Genomic DNA, 26,776 nt, shown 5'->3' with positions numbered 1-26,776 from the left:
ATGCACAATTCAGTGGTTATTCAGGTGCTACAGGCAGTAAGGAAAACTCCCCAGACAGTGGAATGTTTGTAAATGTGCTTGACACGAGGAGGGCAAAGGCCCCATGTCCCTGTCTCATGTTCAGACATGTCTTCCTCTCCAATCTCACTTTCTGTCTCCTCTCCCCTCCAGCATCTTCACTGCTAATTGCTTTTCACACCTACAGTGTTTTTCAAGCATTTTTATTTTTTTTCAGGTCTACACAGTTCCCCAAGGTGTCACTAGCTGCCCTAAAGAGCAGTTTGTCTGGAGAAAGAGACAGACAGACAGATACACAGGGATACGGATGCTACTATCCTTGTTTGTCTTGTGCATATACAGTATAGTAATATTTCGTGTTTGTTTCTTGCCTGTGTTCAAATGAAAAGAGATGTGTTGTGGTGACACTGGGTGTAACATAGGCCTGGACCCCATTAATCTCTGAACTGCCTTAAACCAACACAATAAACAACACTGCAGCATGTGTTTTTTTTGTTTTGTTTTGTTTTTTATCATAAGACCCTCTAGCTCGCTAGACATCACTGTTGAAACCTATATTTGGCTCACATCCACATAAATGACAATGGATGCATATAAATATATAATTTCAGGAATTTCATGCATTTCAGGCATTGACACTACTATAATAATGTATTCTTCTATTAACCTTATAGCACCACATAGGTAACTAATGGTACCCTGGTGCTGTATATAAAAGGAAATTAAAGACAGGGTAGTACATATATTAAAGTACCACAGTACTACCATTTTATGCCATCAGTGATTCATGATACTGCTATAGTACTTCATCAAGTGTCATATATCATATAATATAATCAAGCATGCCACTTAAAAATCATAGTAATCAAAGGATTGCATGTGATACAGCACAGACCAAAAGTTTGGACACACCTTCTCATTCAAAGAGTTTTCTTTATTTTCATGACTATGAAAATTGTAGATTCACACTGAAGGCATCAAAACTATGAATTAACACATGTGTTGTTATTATTATATATGGAATTATATACATAACAAAAAAGTGTGAAACAACTGAAAATATGTCATATTCTAGGTTCTTCAAAGTAGCCACCTTTTGCTTTGATTACTGCTTTGCACACTTTTGGCATTCTCTTGATGAGCTTCAAGAGGTAGTCACCCGAAATGATCTTCCAACAGTCTTGAAGGAGTTCTCCGAGAGATGCTTAGCACTTGTTGGCCCTTTTGCCTTCTGTCTGTGGTCCAGCTCACCCCTAAACCATCTCGATTGGGTTCAGGTCCGGTGACTGTGTAGGCCAGGTCATCTGGCGCAGCACCCCATCACTCTCCTTCTTGGTCAAATAGCCCTTGATGCCTTCAGTGTGACTCTACAATTTTCATAATCATGAAGATAAAGAAAACTCTTTGAATGAGAAGGTGTGTCCAAACTTTTGGTCTGTACTGTATATGTACTGTATGTGCTATAATATTACCTTTAACAAAAAAAAAAAAAAATACATCTGATTCAAACCATCAGCTCATTAGTAGAGTCTGCAAGATGGATACATACAAAATCTGGAGTGGTTGGGAGTCCACGGGACAGGTTTCAGAAGCACTTCCTTACACTACCATTTAAGTAAAGAGTAAACCAATCAATCAATCACTTTATAATAACATCAATAAAATTTTCTTTAAAGAAAAACAAAACATAACATCTGCTTCTGGCTAGCAATAGCAAGTAGAAAATTGTCTGTAGCTCATACAGTATAGCATCACAGTGCTAGCAATACCAGCGTAATTGGTTTAATTCCCAGAGAAAGCAAGAATTGATTACTGTTTTAAAAAGAAATACGTCAATACAGGAAATAAAACTGCTCTTGACAAGTCATTTCACATCTGACCAAGGTGTAGCTTCCTTGCTGAATCCTGGAAACAAAACTTAGCTGAAATCAAACAACTATTATGATAGGCTGTGTGACATATCTTTATTATCCTATGAAGATGTCCTGTAGCTTTCTCAAACTCATCTCAATGGCTTTTTCAGAATATAATTCAGTCTGACACACAATCACATTGACTTTTCGATATCAAATCACACAATGGCTGCTCATTTGAATTCTGCTATGCTTTTAGGCCAGCAGCCGCAGGATTTGCTCCAGGATGGCTCGTCAGTCGGCCAAGACACTAAAATTGAAATTAAATAATGTTGAGAGTCTGCATGGAAAGCCGCACGCTCGGCCCCTGGGGGGGGCAGCCTAATAAGCTATAAGTGCCTGTGAAATATTAAATAGATGCCGGGGAGGGTTCCCAAGGGGAAGGGAGGGTTGCCATATTCAATCCGGTTCTGAAACAAATAGCATTGCTGTCCGATACAGCGCTGACATTTGCAGATGACTGGGGTAGACCACAGGAGCCCGAGGCTTTTTCATAAACAACACAAAACTGGCTTTAAAGCAGCATTGTTTTTTTTTGTTTTTTTGTGTGTGTGTTGTTGTTTTTTTTAACTCACACCTTTAGGAAAGAGTATTTTCTAGCCTTCCGAAATTCAGCTCGTTCCCATTAAAACGTGCCATCTCCCAATTCCCATTATGTTGCCATTGAAAGCCTTAGGCCTCATCAGAATGCATTAGGTCCTTTTTTCCATCAAGGATATTCAAACTTTTTTCTGGGAAAATTGGTTTCTCGGGGTAAAGAGAGACTTTTTAAAATCGTTGAATTCCCAAATGTGTCACTTTATACTACACCAGACTGATTTGATTTTTTTTTTTTTTTTTTGAGCTATCAATATCTTGATACACTCTGGGGTTGCTGATATATTTCCAATGCCCTAAAAACATCACTGAAATTGCTGTGTCCTAAAAAAAAACATTATTGTCCTATTTGAATAATTATCAAGCATGTGAAATCATCAGTTATCGGTCAGTTAGTAAACAGTTAGTAAAAAACTGAACTGATATGCGGTCTCAGGTTTATGTACATTAGTCATTTTATGACTCCAACTGTGCTGAATATCACCCAGTCAGACTGTAGGAGCTGGAAGTAATTCATAAGGTTTGTTGAGCTATTATTGATCTAAGAATAACTAATATTATAACTGTTCAATGTAACTGTGGTATTTTTTATTTATGTGATGCTCATTTTGTACACATGACCCCTGTGGCCTTTGGTCCGCTGGTCTGTGCCCTATTTGACCATGACCTCACTCTTTTGAATGTGCTGGGTCCATTGATTCTTCATTAAGGGCAAAGGACATACATTGATCTTTGTCCCAGAGGAAAAGTGGAAATAGGGTGATATCATGCTTGCAGTTCAGAAACGCTGATGCTGCTCAATAGCTTAGCACCTCAACATCTGCAGATAGCACTGCATATAAACGTGAGAACTTTCATCACTTGAGTAGAGCGCAGGCTTAATTTACTGAGTGATGCAGACTTCATAGCACACATATGTCTCATTGCTACCAGTAATTCTTCTAGATTCCCTCCTCAGCCCAAACAACTGTCTCTCTGTCAATATTTTATGAGAGGTAATTCTCATTCAGATCTGGTTTCGACTTAAGCCCTTCCACTGTCGTACAACATTTAAATCCAATTCTACAACAATTTACTTCTTTCTCTGTATGCATTATGTGAACTCAGAGTTAAGCACTCAGAAGGAACTTGCTGTTTGCATATAGAGTAATGTGTTAGGGCGAGAAAATATAATGGGGTCTATTTGGAGAATGATAATGAGGCAAACTTGGTAGACACCTGAAGGAATTAAATGAAAAATAAAAAATTGCTTCAGAGGAGAGAGGGACGGACGGACAGACAGATCGAGAGTGCAAAAGAGAGTGATTTCTTCTCACCTCATCCACCCCTTTTCTTTCTTTCATCTCAAAGGAGAAGATTATCACATTAAAGATATGGCCAGATATTTCATTTTGCCATTTTTATTGCATCTATCTCAGATCAATCTGCTGACAGCCCTCCAGGTAAAAGCCATCTGGCTTTGCTACTGGAATAAAAATTCCCTGCTAATAAAAAATCCCGGTCATTGATACCACACCTACTGGGTGAGCCACAAGATGCTTTGTAGAAGCACTTCAGTTAGTATGGTTAAGGGCACGAGAAGCTGTTTTGACCTTGTCTAGAGTAAATTGTGCAAGCTAAGCGAAGCAGATCCTCCGAGTAACAGAGACTCTCAGCCAGCACTCATAAGCACAAGGTAAATTTAAATGTGGTTGCTAGTGTGTGTGTAAGTGTTTGCTGTCTAAAAGACGGAGCCAGGGCCTTTCAATCATACCTTGCTTTAATGGGCTGACGATGACTCATTGTATATATAGTAAAAAATAGATGGAGGAGATGAACATTTGAAGTGGACCATTAGAAAGAGGCCAGTTTATGAAGAACAGTACCATAAAGCATTTGACGCCTCTTCAGAATTTTTCCTCACACATTTCTTTCCACTTTTCTTTCACTCATTCAGACTGAGACGGAGTAAGAATGATTAAAGGTATAGTTCACACAAAAATGTTTTTCTGCTTACCCCCAGGGCATCCAAGATGTACAGTAGGTGACCTCGTTCATTCGGTAGAACACAAACCAAGATTTTTAGCTCAAACCGTTGCAGTCTATCAGTCCTATAATGTAAGTAGATGGGAATCACGGCTAAAACATACAATAAAACTAAAAAAATAAAACAATAAATAAACCCTGTGGCTCATGGTGATATATTTATATGTAAAGACTAGTGCTGTCAATCGATTAAAAAAAATTAACTAATTAATCGCACAATTTTTTTAAAATTAATCGCGATTAATCGCAATTAAAAGACTGAAACTTTTTGGATATTTAAATGTAAAATGTAAATAATTAATGTAAACTCAAGACAAAGAAACTATTTAAATTCAAAATATGATTGTTTATTGGAATTTTTGTTTAACTTGTAACACAGATTTTCTCATGTAAACAACATACCTGCAATAAACCATCAATATCCTCCAAATTAACTGTTGGCTTGAAAGCCATATTTATTACAGAAATAAAAACACAGGCATGTAAGTACCATTTGAATTTCAAAACAATCAATGCCAATAAAAAACTAAAATGATTTCCATGTTGAATTCTAAGTGGACTGCAAAAAAATTCCAAAGTATAGTCATTGCCAGTGCTTTAAGTGGGCCGGTACACACTGGTACTCAGTACCACCACTTCCAAATATATCTCTTGAGCGTACCGCCACCTCTCCGTGCGCCCACAACGTGCTTGTAGCGTACCGGTACGCTCATTTGGACATCTGTTTTAATAGAGGTTTTAATCTTTCACCTGCACTGCCGATTTTCAGAGCGCCCTTCACAATGCAAGCTTCCTAATTCATCCCACCCAGAGCAGAAACTACATTACCCATTCACCCTTAAGTTATACAAGTGAATAGCGCATGTGTCGCTTTTCCTGCTGTTAAGTGTCAACAACTCAACGTGGCCGGAGAAGGTGTGTGAAACTCGTTGTGAGTTATACTAAAGCAAAATCTTGAGTATTTATTGTCTGATAAACATTAAAAACTGTCTGCGGAGGTTGAGTCGTCCTGCAGCCCCCGCTGGCTGCTCATTGGCTGCAGCATCTTTTTTTCTAAGTTCTAAAAAAATACCGTAGACGGCAAGGCACAAATTTAGATATTCATTTATCTAATTAATCTATAGCCTATGCACAAAGACAATATGATCTTTTTGTCCCCTTTTTGTTTTAAAGCTTGATGAAGAGAGAGAGCGCAAGTTGCTGCAGCTGTGAGGAGGACCGTGATGCACGCGTACAGGAGTGATTGACAGTTCGCGGCACTGTTTACAAAAAATACTCAGCTACACAATTATTTCGTTATTTTCGTTTAAGCTTATTAACGTTAGCATTACAGAAAGGTCTGATTTACGCACTGTTACAGTCATTGTTTTTTTTTTTTTTTTTAAACAATGACATTTGAGTTCATGATTTTAATGTTGCTGTTTCTTGTGGCAGACTAAATGAAGATTAATGTTTCTTGTGGCAGACTGAAGAGTAATCCGGAGTAATTCAGTTTTATACTGAAACTTTCCGTCTAAAAGTCCTTCCTTGGTCTTATCCATATTTCTTTGCACGTTGAACACACATAGGGCACAACTGGAAATAAAAAAAAAACTGCAACCGCGTTAATTGCGTTATTTTTTTTTTATGCGTTAAATATTTCAATTTAATCGAATGCGTTAACGCGCTAATTTTGACAGCACTAGTAAAGACACAAAAACGATGGGTCTGTGCAAGAAACTGAACAGTATTTATATCATTTTTTACTTCTGATTCACACAATGTCCGAACTGTTAGAACTCTCCTGAACGCATCCTCTGTGCGAGTTCTCAAGCAGGCGCATGAGGAGACTTCTTCTCCTTCTTGCTTTATGGCGGACCATTGACACGCTATCTACAATCTCAATTAGTGTCAATGGTCCACTTGAGAGATGGTGGTGGCAATCAGTTATAAGTCTGTGATCTGCCATAAAGCAAGAAGAAGTAGGAGCCTCCTCATGCGCTTCCTTGAGAATACAAACAAGAGTACTTGCTAATGAGAGTTCTAACAGTCCGGACAATACGTGATTCAGAGGTAAAAAAAATATATATAAATACTGTTCATTTTCTTGCAGAGACAAATTATTTTATGTCTTTACACATCAATCTATCATCATGAGCCGCAGGGTTTAATTTGGTTTTGTTTGTGTATGTTTTTTGTTGTTGTTGTTTTATTGTTTGTTTTAGCTGAGATTCCCATCCACTTATATTGTAAATATTGGTTTGTAAAACTACTGAAGAAACAAAGTCACCTACCTGGATGCCCTGGGGGTAAGCAAATTTAAATTTTTGGGTTAACTGTTCCTTTAAGAATGAGCATGGTACATGGACAGCATGTGTTTTGTACTATTATAATCTTACAAACCACACCTACAGAGACTCTTACAGCTCAATTTCAGCCCACTACCGAACTGAGGACATATAAACAGCAACACTAATATTGAATATCAGCCTCAGATGGACTCTACTTTTTGCACATTGTTTCAGATTTGTTTTGGCAAACAAAAACAGTCAAGAGCTTTCCAAAAATTTCCAAAAACTCTAATCTGATGGGCTAGTTTTACTCAGTATCCGCTTTGGCAGGGTGCATAGGTTTATATCAGTTTGTCAGGAAACCAGATCGTTACAATGAGACTTCCAAAGAACTATGTGCTTAACTTGGCAAGGTTTGGTATGTTCTTGGCATTGAATCTTTGAAATATGTTCAAGAGTTTTGTTTCAGACACTTGCAAGTAACAAAGATATCCCTGAGCACATATGTTCATTGTCATTACTTAGTACAAACTACTAAGGTCTAACGGGGCATTCATACTGACAGCGATTAAAATGCTAAAGGCTATCAAGTAGCTGTACTGTTGGTTGTCATATCATCAATCATCGCTGGCGCCGATACAGGATGGCTGCCTCCGTGACGAGCTCCGCATATGTTTTTGTGTTTTTGTTAGTTTGTCCTGTCTTTAGTTATATTCCTGCCATCAGTTTCACCAGGGAAGAACTGCTGAACATTCGGCAGAACGCACCACAAGATGTTTTTCCGGATTTCAATTATTCAGATGTTTTAGTGAACGTTGTTATCGGAGGAGCGGCGGCGCTGATCAAGCGCTTCAGGACGCGCAGACGGGGGAAGCGAGCGGGAGCGCTCGTCAGACTCAGGAAGCGCGGATTTCGAACGCCGTTGCCTAGCATCCATCTGGCAAATCTCCGCTCTCTACCCAATAAAACGGACGAACTCCTTCTGCTTTCTCGGACAAATAAGGATTTCTCACACTCTGCTGCTCTGTGTTTCACGGAAACCTGGCTGAATGACACCATACCGGACAGCGCGCTCCATCTGCCGGGCTTTCAGCTGTTTAGAGCGGATCGCGAATCAGAATCCACGGGGAAATCGCGCGGCGGCGGGACATGCTTTTACATCAATGAACGGTGGTGTACAGATGTAACTGTGTTAAAGAAGACGTGCTGCTCAAATCTCGAAACACTCTTCATTAACTGCAAGCCGTTCTATTCGCCGCGGGAGTTTCACTCGTTCATTCTGGTCAGTGTTTACATCCATCCTCAAGCGCATGTGAGCTCAGCTTTACAGAAACTCGCTGATCAGATCACAGAGACAGAACAACAACACCCGGACTCTGTTTTAATCATTCTCGGGGACTTTAATAAAGCCAATCTGTCCCGTGAACTGCCAAAATACAGACAGCATGTTACATGTCCCACAAGAGACAGTAATATATTGGATCACTGTTACACCACAATAAAGGATGCATTTCACTCTGTTCCACGAGCAGCTTTGGGACGTTCTGATCACCTTCTGGTTCATCTTATACCGTCCTACAGGCAGAAACTAAAATCAGCTAAACCTGTATCAAGAACTGTAAAAAGATGGACTAATGAAGCAGAGCAGGATTTACAATCTTGTTTTGACCTCACTGATTGGAGTGTTTTTGAAGCTGCTGCCACCGATCTGGATGAACTCACAGAGACCGTAACATCATATATCAGTTTCTGTGAGGATATGTGTATTCCTACAAAGACTCAACTAATTTACAATAATGACAAACCGTGGTTCACTGCAAAACTCAGACAGCTCCGTCAGGCCAAAGAAGATGCTTACGTGAAGGGGGACAATGTCTTGTATAAACAGGCTAAATACACATTGGAAAAGGAGATCAAAGTGGCAAAGAGGAATTATTCTGAAAATATAAGGACTCAGTTCACTTCCAACGACTCCGCATCAGTGTGGAAAAGTCTAAAGAACATCACCAATTACAAGACACCACCCCCCAGCACCGTAGAGAATCAACGACTGGCAGACGATCTGAACGAGTTTTACTGCAGGTTTGAAAGAACACCCATCACCTGCCCTGAACGCCTCCCCACACAACCATTCACACCCTTCACAACTCCTGCAACCAGCCCTGAATGCCTCTCCAAACTACCGTTCACACCATTAACAGCTCCTGCAACCCATCCTGAACACCTCTCCAATCAAGCACTCTCACCATTCTCACCTCCTGCATCCCCCCTCTCCCCCACACCTGCAATTCAGATCAGCGAGGATGCGGTGCGCCAGGTCTTCCGGAAGCAAAAAAGGAAAAAAGCACCAGGCCCAGATTGTGTTACACCAGCCTGTCTGAAATCCTGTGCTGACCAGCTGGCCCCCATCTTCACACAGATCTTCAACAGATCGCTGGAGCTGTGCGAAGTCCCTTCATGCCTCAAACGTTCCACCATCATCCCCATCCCTAAGAAACCCAAAATTACAGGACTAAATGACTACAGGCCTGTGGCTCTAACGTCTGTAGTCATGAAGTCATTTGAAAAACTGGTGCTGGCCCACCTGAAGGACATCACTGGGCCCTTGCTGGATCCTCTTCAGTTTGCCTACAGAGCAAACAGGTCTGTGGACGATGCAGTAAACATTGGACTGCATTATGTTCTGCAACACCTAGACAGACCGGGGACTTATGTGAGGATCCTGTTTGTGGACTTCAGCTCGGCATTCAACACGATCATCCCAAACCTCCTCCTGCCCAAACTAAATCAGCTCTCCGTGCCCACCTCCATCTGTCAGTGGATCAACAGCTTCCTGACAGACAGGCAGCAGCTAGTGAGGCTGGGAAAATACACATCCAGCACCCGTACAATCAGCACCGGAGCTCCCCAGGGCTGCGTTCTCTCCCCACTGCTCTTCTCCCTGTACACTAATGATTGCACATCTAAGGACCCCTCTGTCAAGCTCCTGAAGTTTGCAGATGACACCACACTCATCGGCCTCATTCAGGACGGTGACGAGTCTGCTTACAGACAGGAGGTAAAAGAGCTGGCTGTCTGGTGCAGTCTCAACAACCTGGAGCTTAACACGCTCAAAACAGTGGAGATGATCGTGGACTTCAGGAGAAACCCCCCTGCACTCCCCCCACTCACCATCATGAACAGCACTGTGACTGCAGTGGAGTCATTCAGGTTCCTGGGAACCACCATCTCTCAGGACCTGAAGTGGGACATTCACATTGACTCCATTGTGAAAAAGGCCCAGCAGAGGTTGTACTTTCTCCGCCAGCTGAGGAAGTTTAACCTGCCACAGGAGCTGCTGAAACAGTTCTACTCCACCATCATTGAATCCATCCTCTGCACTTCAGTAACTGTCTGGTTCAGCTCAGCTTCTAAATCTGACCTCAGAAGACTACAGAGAGTAGTCCGGACTGCTGAGCGAATCATCGGTTCAACCCTCCCATCTATTCAAGAACTGTACTTATCCAGAGTGAGAAAAAGGGCTGTCAAAATCACTCTGGACCCCTCACATCCAGCACACTCCCTCTTTGAACTGTTGCCATCTGGTCGACGCTACAGAGCACTGAGCACTAGAACGACCAGACACAGGACCAGTTTCTTCCCTCAGGCAATCCATCTTCTGAACAGCTGATAATAATGGCGAACACACTACACTTTATATTTATATGCACACACACTTTATTTATCTAACACACATACTTAGTATACACTTAATTTTGCACACAATATATATGTACATACATAACTTCACTTTGTAATATACCTGCCTACAATTGTCATTTGTATATTGTCATTCACTGTCTACATATTTGTATTTTTATTCTTTTATTATGTGTTTTATGTTCTGTCGCTGTCATTCTGTTGTACTGCGGAGCTTCTGTCACGAAAACAAATTCCTCGTATGTGTAAACATACCTGGCAATAAAGCTGATTCTGATTCTGATTCTGATTCTGATCAACAGTCTCTGTCGCTCATGTCACTTCCAACTGGCCATTCTGAAATGGCTAAATACTTTTACTCCAGCGATGTCCATTCCTGCTTACAGAGGGCCACCTGCCCAAAGAGTTTAGCTCAGACACTAATTAAACACACCTGAATCGACTAATCGATGCCTTCAGGAACCTTCCAGGCAGGTGTGTTGAAGTTAAACTCTGAAGGAAAGTGGTCCTCCAAGAGCAGGACTGGACACCTCTGTTTTACTGTAAACTATGCAAGCCCATATCAGTACTAACTAGGGCTGTCACTTTTGTGAAAAAATCATTTTCGATTTTTAAGACATAAGTGTTCATTGAATCAATTGTAAAATCGATTTTCCATGTCTAAAAAAAAGTTTCCTTTTTCAACGTCAAATAACGGACGAACGTAAAGAGAGCGCTGGAAACGCACAAGTCAGCAATATTTCTTATTTATTGGCATGGAGTTTCGTGCAGAATAATAAACAGCAACAGGAGTGAAACTTTCTCGAAAAAATATATATGTAGAGGGGATGTCTGCCATAACAAAAGAAAAACATCACTGCAGGCTTCAAACCGGCTGCATTTATGATTTAGGCAATTCAAAAATCTCCAAGATTATTTTTAATAATGATCCAATCCATTTCAAACAACTGTTCAAAAAAATAAAACTTTAAATGGACTTGAGAACAGACCATGTGTGTTTTTTTTATTGAACGTAACCGACAGTTAGGCTAGGCGGCACTAGGCAGGCAAAATTAAAGGCTAGGACCATTACAAATATATTGGACAGGAAAACAAGTCGATCAACATTCCCGGGGTCCAGAGCAGAGCGTTTTTTATTCACTATATGTCCAGCTGTTGAGAAGACGCGCTCCGACCGTACTGATGTCCCAGGGACACTCGGGTACAGCTGCGCAAGATGGGGGTACTGTTGCTCTATTCGCGTTTGGTGTGAACGCAGCATAAGAGGTCGCTTTCGACGTCACGGCGTAAAATTGCTGGTATTTTCTGTCTAGCTTTCGCAAGGTTTACTGCACTTTCGGAATTCTTTATTTTCTTTTTCTGCTTGTGAGTTTTGTTACATCTATATTTTTAATTGTTTATTTTAAAATTAATAGTGTACATATTTGGTTAAAATAGATTCCCTATTTTAATTTTCAAAACTTTTTTTGGTTGGTCCGATCGATTGTGCAATCGATTTTTGATCTAAAAGTGACAGCCCTAGTACTAACTATTCATTTGCACACTCTCAAGCAACCACCTTTACATTTCCTCCTGAACTAAGATACCTCACATGTTCACCTGTTTTTGGAGCCCAATTGGAAATGTCTTTCAAGGTAATACCTCTCTTAAACCTCTGTACCATCTTTCTCATTTAGGAAACCTAATCTGAAGAACAAATACAGCCAGAGTGGAGCTGTCCAACCTGATGAAGCCACCCGAGCAGGAAAAAAGATTGAACATTTGTACACAGCAAATCCAGAATGTTAATTTGGGGTTGAGGGGGCATTAACCTGAGCTGTATCAGCAGAACAGATCAGCCACTGAGGTGTGTATTTTTTGTTTCTGTCCTTCTCTCTTTATCTCTACCACTTTCTCCCAAAGTCTATTCTTTGACTGTTTGGATGAAACCCCCAACTGTACCACACAACATAAAGCAATGAATGTCTTACTTGCTTACACAAACATAAACATATATGAAGATGTGGCCTAATTTAAATTTGTACCTGTGTATTTACTTTTTTTTTTCTTTAAGGAATCATACAGATCTAACTGAGATTTAGCCTCCCCCATTGCTGCCATGCACATGGGCGTCCTATTGGGAAGCCACAGTGGGTTTAAACCACTCATAAAAGATAGCGCTTAAAAACAAGATACATTTTACACCAGCAGGGACAATAAAAATAAAAAGTAATTTCAGACAGAATATTCCCAGACACTAATTCTAACTAATGAATCCAAAGTAAAAGACCATTGCCACTAGTCTTCAGTCTAGAGAGTCTTAATGGAATAAACCAAACATTTAAATTCAGTCATGATTTTCTCATTCTCATGTTATATTATATCTGAGGGTGAGTATCCTGTTTTTGAATCTCAGAAGAAAGAAAGTCCCACAGGTCTGGAATGGTATGAAGGTGAGTAAACAATAGCAAAATTTTCAGTTTTGGGTGAACTATCTCTTTAACATTGTACATCTTGTACAGATTTGCCATACATAAGGGGGATTGAATCCATTCTCTACTCAACTTTGTTCATTTAAAGATGTTACTGCTCCTATTGAAAGTGTGAATGGCCCTTTAGAGAACCTAAATTCACTTTGAAAATTCCTTAACAAACAGAATGTTTTTTTCCAACAATAAAATGTATTAAACAAATAACTTGTAGGACAAGGGTGTTTAATCCTGCTCCTGAAAAGCCAATGTCCTGTAGAGTTTAACTCCAACCTTACTCAACACACTTTCCTGGAAGAGTCTAGACTTGAACATCTTGATTGGCTGTGTGTTTTATTAGAATTTGACCTAAAGCCCTCCATGACTCTCATAGCTATATGGGACAAGGAGCAACTTCAGTGCTGGAGGGCCGAAGTTTGATTAGGGATTGAGCTAATCTATTCAGTATTGCTCCCTCAAGGAATAATTATTAAAACCTCCAGGACTGGAGTTGCATATTCATTAAGTATAAGGTAAAAGAGTGACATTAGTAGAACCGATTTACTGGTTATTGTAATGTAAGTCAGACTCTGAAAAGTGAAAGCCTATGGATGAATATAATTAATTTTACAGCTGAGGGGAAACAGTTCTATAAAAAGCCTTCTAGACTGCCCCTTTTCCCAGTGACAGCTACACTGCAACCCTGCGTAAGACCTTTAGGCTGGCTTTAAACTATATAATATCTCTCTTAACTTCACCCTAAACATCATTCCTCTCTTCACATAGTTCCAAATCTCCAAGTCACCTTTTTTCTTTAAAAAACCCTCATTACCACATACTACAGTATATCTCTTTCTCACACATCCTCTTTTCCCCTTCCCCCAACTCACATTTTTCCCTCTCATCCAATAAATTAAGACCATTCAACATCTACGGTACCTCTTTCGCATCCTCCTTTCCCCTTATCTTCCACTTTCGCCTCATCAACAATTCCACACAAAGGGCAGGTTCTGGAAATGCTCCACTGGATAATTGCACGCACATCTTTATCGTTCGTCATTCCATAGGACAAGTGCTAATTTTGCCCCTTTTTTCCAGCCAATTTCCTTTATCCCAGACTTTCCTCTCACCTGCAATCCAGTCGTTCCAGCTCAAAGTGGGGGTTGAAGTTAAGCACAATGCGCTGCAAGGGTTCGGGTGCGCTGATCACCCACTGGCAGCTCTGATGGGGCGGGTATTCCAGGGGGTATCCTGGAGATGTGATGTAACCAGCATTACTGGCATCCAGCTGGCCTCCGCATGTCTCAACTAAAACAAATGGGAGAAAGACAAATAGAAAGGAAGTGAGGTGAGGGAGAGTTTTTGATTAGATTTAGTACCTTACACATACTAAACGCTCATTTGACCAAGCAGAGTGGCGTAAACTCAAGGCAAATTAAATACATAAATCACTGTGCTACCAAATCCCAGAGCAAGCACTGCATGGCTACCAGGAATATTTATCATGTTGTCAAAACACACAAGGTAAAAAAAATATTTATGAAGTTAAAACCATCATTAAATCAACATTAGCCCTTTTGTGATCATTAATTCAAGTTCCTGCAAATAATTGGTGCATTTTGATGATACTGGATGATGTCACAGAGGCCTCTTGAAAATACATCACATTATTGAAGTTGGTTGGGCAACAAATTGTTGGAAATGCTGAATTAAAATTAAAATAATATTTTCCTAATATCATTGCTATGTGGATACTTTTTTTCTACAGTAAATAAATCTTTAATTTTGTGACATTACAACAACATTTTCAATTACCTTATGTTATTTTAAGCTTCCTCACAATGTTATTGTAAAAGTCTGGAAGCATTCAATACATTTCTTATGCTTTGTACAAGATATAATAATCTACCATAGCCAATCCTTAGACAGCAAGTGACATGCAAGTCTCTTCTTTGGAGGTTCAAGGGGTCTCTTCTGCCACCTCACCTAAAGTATAGTTTCTCTGTTATCTTCACCAAACAGTCCTTCCACATGCTAGCATTTGTGCTAATATGCACAACAGCCCTTTTTCATGCCACCCTCACACATAGAGGATATCACTCTGGTCATTATTATTCATTATAAGAAGCTAAGATTAGGAGACAGAAATACTTACTGGTCTTTCACCATGACAACCGTACAGTGAGGGGTTTTAACCACATACTACCAGTAAAACATCAACTTAGCAGATGGGTCATACCTACTATGCAGCACATTTTCATATCACCTTCATAGACAATTTAACTCACTATTTGTATAAATGTTTTTTTTTTTATTATTAACATAACAATTATATTAATTTTAAATTATTTCACTATTTAAGTTTGAATTGATGATGCTATTCTTGGCATGTGTGCTGCTCTCTTCAAAATAGAAAGAGCAATATATTAAATAATACTCAGCACGTCTATTGGAAATACTGTTTCAATTGGTCATCATTTCATAGATAATATCAACATTTAAAAAGGTATTAAAAAGATATATGAAAATAAGCTTTGGCTTCCTCAAGTAAGCTAACCGTCATTACTTCATGATTAAGAAGTGACTAATTTTAGCTATTCATTTCAGTCCTGTTCATTTTGTGCAAATAAATAAGAAAAAATAAATAAAGCTTGACCTGTGCATAGAAGCATATACATTTTTAAAGGTTACAGAGTTAATTAAAAGGGTACTGCGTAAAATGAATTACTAAGACATTCAGAACATGGTTACCCATGATTATTGCCATCAACCTTATGAGAAGACAGGCCTGAAGGTTACATTTTCTGTATGATTAAAATGTACACCACTGCAAAAGGTGAGTGGAACCAGCTAACATGCTTATGTTTAGTAGGAAACATCACAGCACACACTGGAAAGGGAAAGAGGGTGGTTTGATTGACAGTTGAGTTCTGGGTCTGACGTTGGTTTCTGCTAATACATAGATGAACACAGTCGGAAAATTCCTCCTGTCTCAGACAGAAGTTTATGACTACTTCACCCTGATCCCATATCTGCTAAAATCTCCTGGAATATAGAATAATCTATACCAGTGGGCACATTTCTAACATTGTACGAGTTATAGGTTCACAACCCAGATGAGAATGGATGGAGTCTCTAATATTAAAGCAACACAAAAATATGCTAAAAGTGATGCAGCTGGAGAGAATTCAATGAGACACAAAGAGACTCGTAAACCCCAAATGCACAACCCCAGAACCTTCTATATCTAGGAATGTTGACATTTCCACTGCTGTTATGTCTTTTTAAAAGGTACTGTACGCTTAAAATGAGGTGGCATTTAAGGCAACAACCGAATCCTGCTAACACTTTTCAGCTCCATTCTCTTAAGGGGAAAATCTTGCTAGTAACACTCGAGACACACAAACGTGCACACACACACACACACACACACACACACATTTATATATATATATATATATATATATATATATATATATATATATATATATATATATATATATATATATACATATATATATTGGTCAATAAGTAAAATGCTAATATGGTGTTAAATAACCATTTAAATAACACTCTTATTATTCTGGGAGTTTGTCGTTATACTATAGTTACCATGAAAATAATGTCACAATGGAAATAAAATAATACAAAAAAAGGTCCTAAAAATAGGATTCCATTTCTTTTCTTATTTTCTTCTCTTGTTTTGTGCTGAAGATGACTTGACAGTTCCCTTACAGCCCTCCTTCCATGAATTCCTCAGCTCATCTCAGTATTATTACCCAATATATTACAGGAACACAAAAGGACAGACAGATAGCAATCATTCTAGCATTTTCATTCTGTCTGCCCATATTCTCTGGCTGTGTCTATCGCTCTGTTGTGGGTTTTCAGGGGAGAGGGTCTTGAGGATAAATCCATGAGGGGGGATTTCGCCTTCTCTGCACTTTTTAGACAGATCTGTCCTTTCATGTAGAGAGACAGAAGGGGAGAGGGGCTACAGACAGCCTCAAGAAGAGATTTCAGACCTGGCTGCTGGAATGAACAAAGAATAAAAATAAGGTTTGTGTAACTTTAAATGTCTTGTTCATTTCTAAATAAAAAATTCACTCACCATAATATCCACAAATCCACTACTTTCTTTTTTTCTCACAAAAGCAGATGTTGAAAAAGGAGTGATGACAAACATGGCCAAAAATCTCTATAAAAGCTACATGGTCCATATGTGCACTGGCTTTTTTTGTGAGGAACAGGATGAAAGTCATTCTGTTAACCACTCTGACTGGATCACTGGTTCAGTGAGTCGGTGTAAACGAATCAAATTTAAACCAGTTTGTGAACGAATCATTGATCGATTTAAAAGATCTGATCCCTGACTGAATAATGTGTTCATAACTGCATAATCACCAGTTTAATCTTGACATCCCTGGCTCGTCTTGGTATGTTCATGAGAGCAGTAGCCATGATTCATGCAAACAAATCATTCTTTTGAGTCAGATCTATAATTAATCCAGTTGACAAAGGCAATCCAAAAAAATCGTTGACAGATCTGACCGGTTCACTTTCTCAGGTCGACTCAAAGACCCGGATGCAGTCGTTAGAGATCACTGGAGATTACCAAGTAAACAATGACTCATATTTCAGTCTAAAAGTCAAATATGTTTAGAACAATATTAAAGGTCAAGAAATAATAATATCCATTTTCAGTTTTTAGTCTAATCCTTAATTCCAATGAGGTTCTAGTTGAAGACTAAAATGCCAAATAAAACAGCAAGGGATCTAAAATGTACAGCTCTCTAAATACAAATCACTCTGTCTGTGTATGTGTTGAGTGTGCATCCAGATGTTTTGTGTTTCTCTCTGCTGGTATTAATTTCTATTAATGGAATTATCGCTGTGCTGAGCTGTCACGGTGGCGATAAGTTGCATCCATGTAGAGAGGCCATGATATATCTCCATCTCTCTCACCCGTTCTTTTTCTCTGTTTCTCTCTCCATCCTTCCATTCGCACCTTAATTAAAAAGTGCTGTCACCCACGGTGAGGAAATCAGCACTGATCCATTCATCCTTACCAAAGCTTTCTTGCTCACTCTTTCACATTCTCTTTCTCACGAATCTCACTACCATCTAAGCACTCACCAAAAGAGTCCAATACATATTGAATTTCATTTTATTCCTCTCACAAAGCTTTCACAGGGCTTTGTAAGACATGAAATATAGCACATAAGTCATACTGACCACTTTTATCATATTTTATGGTCTTCTTTCTCCATATAGCCAATATAAAGACATGAGGGTCAGTAAATTATAACAGAATGTTCTTTTTTTGGGTGACTATCCTTTTAAAAAACGTTGAATTTTTCATTTTCATAGCTGAAACCAACATTACATTTCACTTGATTTCACTTTTTGGAACAGGTTCCATGTCCTCTACATTGCTCTAAACCTTTTATATTCTTAAGAAGAACTACTAAGCTTCACAAACAACACTGCATTGTGAACAATAAACCAAGATGAGCAAATGGACCAGAACTAACTGGCATAAACATTAATAATATGTTAATAATTACATTAGCCTACTTAATAATACTCCTATTAAACTTGTAGTTAATTCAACCAACTCAGCTGTTTCCAAGGAACAATGAACTTTGATTGCTAAATTAACATTGAATTCAAATGCTTTACAGTCAAACGTGTCCATGCATCAGCTATTTCACATAGACTTCTAAACAGTTCAGCTAATCAGATTTTAGAGATTTTATATTGCACTTCATTCACCAATTCCCAGTGTACATCTGATCGTGCATCATGAATTTTACAGTTGTCGCTCACCGAAACTTCTGCTGTGCCCTAATTCACAAACATCAATGTGTCACGTTGTCTGTCTTCTTTCACACCAACACTCATGCTCCACTAAAAACTCAAAATGAATCTAACTATAGAAGGGGCTGCTTCAATTATTTATGCTATATTTTTAATTCCTCCTCAATTCCATCAATCCAGGGAGTTCTCAGAAACCACTGCCTCTGCGGGGATTGATCTGGTCGTGGTTTCCTGGCCCCAAATGCAAATTTCTGACCTTCTTTTCGAAGCAGCTGCATAGATTAGTACTTCTCCAATTCACGAAACCCACAAAAATAGGATGAAAGGGCATACACAACCACTCTGGTGTTGTAGATGAAAAGAAGATGTGTGTATGTGAGTCTTTTTGTCTATTTGAAGGAATCCTAGGGAGAACTAAGTGCTTTGTTCACATAAAGTATTTATTCACGTCTCTTTATCCTTTAATCAGGTGTGGCAAGCTAAACAGTGGACACACAAAAAAGCTCTCCTGAAGGTACAGTAAAGGAAAGCTGCCAGCATAAACGAACGTCACCAGGCACGTGCACAGGTAGGGCTCAACCTGTGCAGAGCACATGCCCTTTTTGCCCTTACACTCCGAAGTGCCCTTTTTTTGGTAGTGTTTTTTTTTTTTTTTTTTTTTTTTATCAATGCTATTGGTCACCCTTTACGTCTGTCTGTCTGTTTTACAAATATTTAGCAAATGAAAGTTCTTAAAACGAGCTTGTGTAAATCTCATTCGATCCTCAAGCTGTCAGTAAGCTGATAACTCCGCCCCCTCTATATTCATTGAATCAACTGAAGTTCCACAGCAGCCGAACAGTAGACACCAGCTGAGCTGAACAAAGTTTTGCGAAGGGTAAAAAAATATCTTGTTGTTTGAATAAGTACTACTAAACACTACGTCTATAAAGGCTCATATTTTATTTATTTGATGTCTGACTGACTCACTGACTGAGACATGTGGGACGTCGCCTGAGAGAGAGAGAGAGAGAGAGAGAGAGAGAGGGCTAGCATTTTGCCATCTAGTCATAGCCATAGCCAACATTTAAATAGCCTGTGCAGATAGTAGCATTTCATCTTTTATAAAATGCGATTTAGGCCAAATGCATTTTACCACAGGAAAAACTGAGCGCTCCGTCTATATAGCTAACGTTACAAAAACTAGTTTGTAACCTGTAGATGAAAATGTAATGTGATGCCGGTGTTCTGTCGATTTATCATACGCTGTCAGATTTTCGGTGTAGTAGCAGTCGATTCTGTTCCCCCCGGAATGTCTGTTCCCCTTAACGCAAACATACTACAATTGTTGCGTAGTTGCCGAGTTACTATACGTACGATCAGAACTAGCGTGCGCAAGAAGCGTGACTGGATGTACGGCAAGTCAAATAGTTCAAAATACCGTCCTAAATCTTAAACTTGAAAATAAATTTAGGACGAGAGGTTTTTCAACTTGAAATGTAAAAATATAAGACAAAAATAACGGAACAACTGCAAGATGAATAATAATAAAAAAGAACATAAACGGGAGTGTGAGAATCATTTTACTATGCTGCAGTGTAGCAAGAAATTTGTCCTTTTTTGCATTCCTTAAATCCAGGTGTGTTTGGTGTATTTGCATGTGGGAATGTTGCCAAATCCGCGGAATTTAGGCTACTTTGGGAAAATGTTTGATTAACTATTTGGTTGGGTTTATTACACGGACCTGGCAACCCGTGGGGAAACAGACATTCCGAGGGGAACAGAATCGACTGCTGCAGCGGCAGGCGCCGTCGCCGTTTTATTGACGGGCAAAAAAAATTCACATTTGCACACATTCACTGGTCAAAAACTATATATTGATAAGTAATACAACACCATATAATTTGTTTTTACTATTGAAAAATCATAACAGGTGCGCCCCCGCGCTGTTTCGTACCTCGTCACCTTGATAACATATATTTCTAAGAAATTTTCTTCTTTGATTTATGATTGCTGATACACTTAATTTATTAACATTTAGGCTAATCATGTTATGGTATACTCTCCGCTCGTCCTGACATGTATAAAATGTAGTAAAACATGGTTTACGACAGTAATGTAGTAGTAACTAAAAAAAAATTACAGAAGATCTCTGTGAAATCTTTATATTTTATCATGCAGAATGTAATTCATGATTCATTCCAAAGCTTCATTTATTTGATCCAAAATACAGCAAAAACAGTAATATTGTGTAATATTTTTTACAATTTTAAATAACTGTTTTCTATTTGAATATATTTTCAAATGTAATTTATTTTTCTGATCAAAGCTGAATTTTCAGCATTATTACTCCAGTTCAGTACTCTTCAGTGTCACGTGATCCTTCAGAAATGTTTTTCACTGCAACTGTACTTTTCACACTATTTTTATTTATTTTTTCATTGCTGACTTATTTTAGGGAAAGTGTAGTTAATAAGAGACCTTCAAGAGACCAACATCCCTGGTCCACCAAAGTATCAAATTTTTGCCAGGTAGGCTGATACATGTTGGATATGTTATAGTAACGGTATGGCTATAGTTTCTTATAATCTGGAATTGAGTTGTACCGTAGTGTTGGACATAATTACTTAAATTATATTTCAAAAAAGTTTGTCAAAAATACTTGACTCATTGCTCACCTTCCCCTCTTCTCAATGTCATTCATAATCATGTTAACCAAATAATACAAATTAGCTTATAAAACCAAACAGAATAGCTAAAAAAGAGAATATATATATATAATTGATATAAAAAAAGGGAGGGTGTGCCCTTTTTCGGTTTCAGCACATGCCCCTCAAAAGGTCTGTGCACGGCCCTGAACGTCACTATCACTAATGTTCACACTAGTGATTTGAGCTAACTTTGGCTAAACTTGCACTGTTTGTACAACATACATGAATGATACCTTAAACTGTGTAGCTTGAAGATGAAATCTATTATTTTTCTAAGCAATTAGACTTGGGATTTATACCTGGCGGGCGATAAAATGGACTAAAACATCCCATAGAAGGACCAGAAAATCAAAAACATCCTAGAAGAAGCACAGCAACACTATAAACCAACCAGAACCCCCCTGAAACCTCACAGAAACACATTGACACGCATTACACCCTATCATTAATGGCATGTTTGTTTTGCATGTACCAAAACCACTCAAAAAGAGTAAAAAATGCAGTTTAATGTGCATTCTGTCACTTTTTTTCTCCACAACCAAGGTTAAATATACTAGATTTCTGCCTCTAAATAAGTTGCAGGTTCCTTAAACATAAAATACACAGAAAAAACATAATTGCAAACATGTTAAAATGCATCAATGCATTGATCTTAAACTTTTAAACAGGAGAAAACACCCTGCAAGGACTCGCTGAGAAGGTTCCAGATTTGAGGGCAGTGTTTGACAAGATGTGAATAAGAGGTTTGAGTAGGAGGCAGGTGCAAATAGTGTTTTTGTGAATAAAAGACTGTCTGGACAGCCTGATATCATTTTATGTGGGTCAACATGTCACTTTTTGGCCAGGACGAAACAAAAAAACTGAGAAGGGCCCCTAAAGGCATGGATCTCACACAAGAGATGCTGTGTCTTTGTTGTCCATAATTCAGCTCATTGTGTTGTGCTTGTTGCAGTAGATGCCGCTCTGGGTAAAGGGGCGTTACAGAAGTACCTTTGAGAATAGGCCTACTGCATGTGTGCAGTTTCAGGTTGCGGTCCAAATGGGTTTTTAAACACCCAACCTAAAAATAATGCATAATCGTCTGCAACAAGATATGGGCTCACAAATCAAAACTGTTTACATAAATTACCCCCACGAGTAAATGCGAAAACAATTGTCAAACTGTAACTGCAGGCGTTGCTAATGATCAGAGAAAATAAACAGCCATGTAAAATGTCCATTAATCTGTTGAACTCTGCACTTCAAACTGTTTAGCCATATTTCTAAAGCTGCTTCAGTTTAGCCACTTTAAAATGGTTATTTATTTGCAGAAATATAATTTGCAATGCCACCATGCCCGTAAGCCAGCTGCTCCAGGGATGAAAGTTTGTAGCTTTTATGTCAAGAGCAATAATGTAACAATGGCAGAGAGCCTAAGTCAAGCCACAATGTCATCCATAAGCGAGTAGGGTTCATTCATTCGCAGCTGTAACTTTCCATTATTTGAAGACCTTTCACCACTAATTGTAGCTGCGTCATCATTTTTTTCTCAACCTGTTGGCCTAAAACTGCAGGTGCTGCTGCACTGTAAATATTTTTTTTTTTTTTTTTTGAGAGGATTAGGGCATAGATATGGCTATAAATTGCACAAAACAACACCATTAAGAGGTATATTATTACAATAACTCCGTAATTATGAGGTTTTGAGTCAAAAGACTAATTACACAAATGCTTTCCCTTAATAGATTTTCACGTTCAAATTAACGATGCATTGTTGACGGTATCTATGAAAAAAATCTCCCGTGAAACCAAAACGGCATTGTTGTTACATTATCACTTCTGATTATTTGACAGCTACTAATGAAGCACTGTTTTTCTATTACGGAAAAAAAGTAGACGAAACACGTAGCAATTAACAAAAACGCCATATACCTACGTACGCGTGAAGAGGCGGGCTGAAAGTTGCGCGCTCTGGAGTCCGCTCGTGCCGTGACTCCGTTTTTCCGTGAAAGACCAACAATGACTGAGAACAAGCACGTTTCAAAACGCGGTCAACGATTGTTTAGGCTACTATTAAACGGTATATAAGGACCATATAAGGACTCCTTGGTCGGTTTTTTAGAGAAATGCCTGGCTGTCAATAAATTTCATCCGCCGACGTTATTCTCGTGTATATTGTAGATATTTTAAAGAAGACTAACTCGGAATATAACAAATATCATACATGCATAATAGTTCATTTGCATACTATAGGCTACTATAGCTTATATATCTTTTTCCTATAGATATCATATCATTCATGAAATCAAAAAAGCACAAGAAACTTCACAGGCTAACGATTAATTCAGATGATTCTTGTAGTTTGGAACGCCAAATCATGTTCTTGTAACGCGAAGTCATGGTATTTTCTGGGAAGGTTGCAGGCTTGATTCCAGGTTCGGACTTTTGCTGTTCTTTCTTAAAAAATGGTTCTCTGTGTGATTCACATAAAGACTCATTTGCTGTGTCTACATGTTTTTTTTTTTTTTTTTTTTTAATAGAAAAGTTTATTGATGTTTACATTATGGTACATCTACATTATGATTTTTTTTAAATAACTTTTTTTGTTCCTTGACAGCAGCCTCGTAAAGCCTGTGGTTGTAATCGGAACGTTTTTGTGAAAGTTTGTTAATTTTTATTATTAGCCTACTACATACAGCCCAGGTTGTCCAGTTAAAGTTGTCCAGAAATTATCTAAAAAGATGTCTCAGCAAACACCAACAATGCTCAAAGAAAGTGCTTCCCATTTATTTGTGTGGCTGCGCCTTATTAAATATAAATCTGTTATTTTTTTGTCAATTAAATAAAACCAGGAGCTCTTCTTTTCTCAGCATGGTTTGCGTGGACAGCAGAAACACACGTCGCCTCTCCAGGAGAGAAATCTGTTTGCCATTTGCGGATAGCCTCACTAGATGGGAATTTAGACACATATACCGCACCGTTATGAAAGTTAAAGAGGAAAAACAGACAAACTTACGTTCTTTTGCGCTGACTCTCAGAACGAAGCAAAAAATAAATGCAATCCCATGGTGAAATATCCAGAAATCCATCTTTTCAAAAATGCGCTGTCCTGAAGAAGTGACCCGTGTTCAACTAGTGATCTTCTTCAAAGAACAAACGGCGTTAACACAGACTGAGAAAATAAAAAAATAAGCCTTTTGTCTTTGTAGTGCTCAGAATTTCATATTCAAATGCAGTTCTGTTGAGCCAATTGCGCACAGCAAATACAAACTGTGCCTGACATGATCTTTTTCATGTATTCATAAAGTCATACTTTGTCATGAAACAGCCTTTTTTCCCCCCCAAATAAGACTAAATTAGAGGTCTTCACTTGTATTCCGTTATAACGCCGTCACGGATTTGCATGCGTTATTGCGCTCCATTGCCTTATCGGTCTTCGATGGTTTGATAGCCTAGAGGTTTCAGCAGGGCTCTCTCCCTTAACCGTCCGCTTAAAACACGCTGCCCACCGAGTTTAAATGTTCTGCTATCTTCTTACTCTAGTAAGTAATTCAGTCATACTCGGGAGGCACCAAGTTTTGTCCAAACTGCCGGACAGGAGTGGAACTGGTGTAGCGCACAGAAGCGTGTTGAAGCGCACTGCTGTGCTCGCGCTGATCTGTGGCAGCGCGTGTGGATGTATCCGAGAGCGCGAGTGAGTGAGTGAGTCAGTATGTGTGTGATAGCATTTCTGAGCGGCCCAGCTATCGCATTACACTGAGCTTTCTTGGCCCGCCTCCCCTCAGTCACCGATTAGAAAACGTCTCTCTCTCTCTCTCTCTCTCTCTCTCTCTCTCTCTCTCTCTCTCTCTCTCTCTCTCTCTCTCTCTCTCTCTCTCTCTCTCTCTCTCTCTCTCACTCTCACTCTAAGCGCTGAAAAGTCCGGTTCATTTTAGCGAATCGGTTCGTTCAATGAACGGATCCATAGATTCGGTAATCGCTCTAAAGTTGAGGTTCCCTCCCGGCTCGTATTTATTTATTTATTTATTTTGTTGTTGTTGCTGTTGTTGTTGTTGTTTACGGAGCCCTTAACGCTAAGAGTCAGATTCATTTTAGCGAATCGGTTCTGTTTCATTCATTGAATCGGTCATTGCTCAAAAATTGCCAAAGAAATTCCAGTACGAAATTTTATGCAGCACAGCTTATTGTTTTTGTTTGTTGTTGCTGCTGCTGCGGCGAAATAAATACAAACATTCATGGTTTGGTCGGAAGTGTGCCCTCATGTGATAATCATGCGCTCCTCCATATATTAAGCGAAATAATTTCTGACAGTTAACATTATTTTAGTACTGATCGATCATCAAACTGATAAAAATAATATTAGTGTAAAATAAAATTTACATAAACGAAAAATAATATTTGATAAAATGCCACGTTGGACTTATTTAAGCACTTTCTGCCTCATGACAAATACATCATCATAACGTATTAATTATGCATGGCCCACGCAGTTAAAATAGTTTTGCCATTTATTTGCTCTTAAAGTATAATTTCTACAAAAAAAAAAAAAAAAAATGAATGAAAAAATAAAATTATCAGGGGCACAATGCAGGAAGCATCGCAAAGAAGAGGAGCAGAAAAATATAAATATAGAGGTAAAAATCACAAGTCAATGGCTGTGAATTAGCCCGTGATGTTTACGTAGTATTTTGAAATAGCCTTTTTAGAACTTCTTAGCTGGCAACACTGTTGCTTGAGTTAACTGCTTATTTAATTTTACTTTATTTTCTTTACAATAAATTTAAGCTTAATGTTGTTTTAATATCCGATTGCTTTAAGGGACTGCTTTTTAGGACTATAATCTAGCATTCATAAAATGAAATAATTAAGTTTAAGTCATTTTCGACTGCATGCACAACATTTAAATAAAAGGTATTGGTATTCTTATTATACTAATAGCTTGCTAGCCGGCTAACATCTACAGATAAATTACAAAATGTAGCCTTTATTTTGTTGCCTTTGTTGTCTGTTAGACTGGAAGTGGGGTGCATTTGTGAATCAAACATCAGCTCTCTCTCTTTCTTTCACTCACTCTCTCAAACACTTGTGTTCCTCATCAGTTGCCAGTAACTCACGTGCAAACACACACACACACACACACACACACACACACACAAAGCTACAGTGCATGTTATTTGTCTTCCTCTCTAGCAATAATACACAGCCTGAAATGCAATTAACTTTCAAGATATCACATGACATGATGAAACCATGATAAACTGTACACATTCAATTCACCTTTCTAAGAAGGGGACTTGCATGCAATACAAATGCGAAGT

General features: G+C 38.7%; 1 protein-coding gene across 1 annotated transcript in view; it reads right to left on the bottom strand.

Moving 5' to 3' along the window:
- Positions 1-25,173, bottom strand: part of LOC127990870 (neuropilin-2-like) — an 80,356-nt gene extending 55,183 nt beyond the window's left edge. Inside the window, exons 1-2 of the mRNA XM_052591532.1 lie at positions 24,475-25,173; positions 14,100-14,277 (exon numbers count right to left, since the gene is read on the bottom strand). Coding sequence (XP_052447492.1) covers positions 14,100-14,277; positions 24,475-24,547 — 251 coding nt within the window. The 5' untranslated portion in view covers positions 24,548-25,173. The remainder of the gene's footprint in view (positions 1-14,099; positions 14,278-24,474) is intronic.
- Between the last annotated feature and the right edge of the window lie 1,603 nt (positions 25,174-26,776).

The sequence above is a fragment of the Carassius gibelio genome, chromosome A1, assembly GCF_023724105.1.
Source record: "Carassius gibelio isolate Cgi1373 ecotype wild population from Czech Republic chromosome A1, carGib1.2-hapl.c, whole genome shotgun sequence".
NCBI classification, from domain to species: Eukaryota; Metazoa; Chordata; class Actinopteri; order Cypriniformes; family Cyprinidae; genus Carassius; species Carassius gibelio.
Note: the sequence above shows the minus strand (reverse complement) of the source record. Positions and strands in the feature narration are given on the sequence as shown.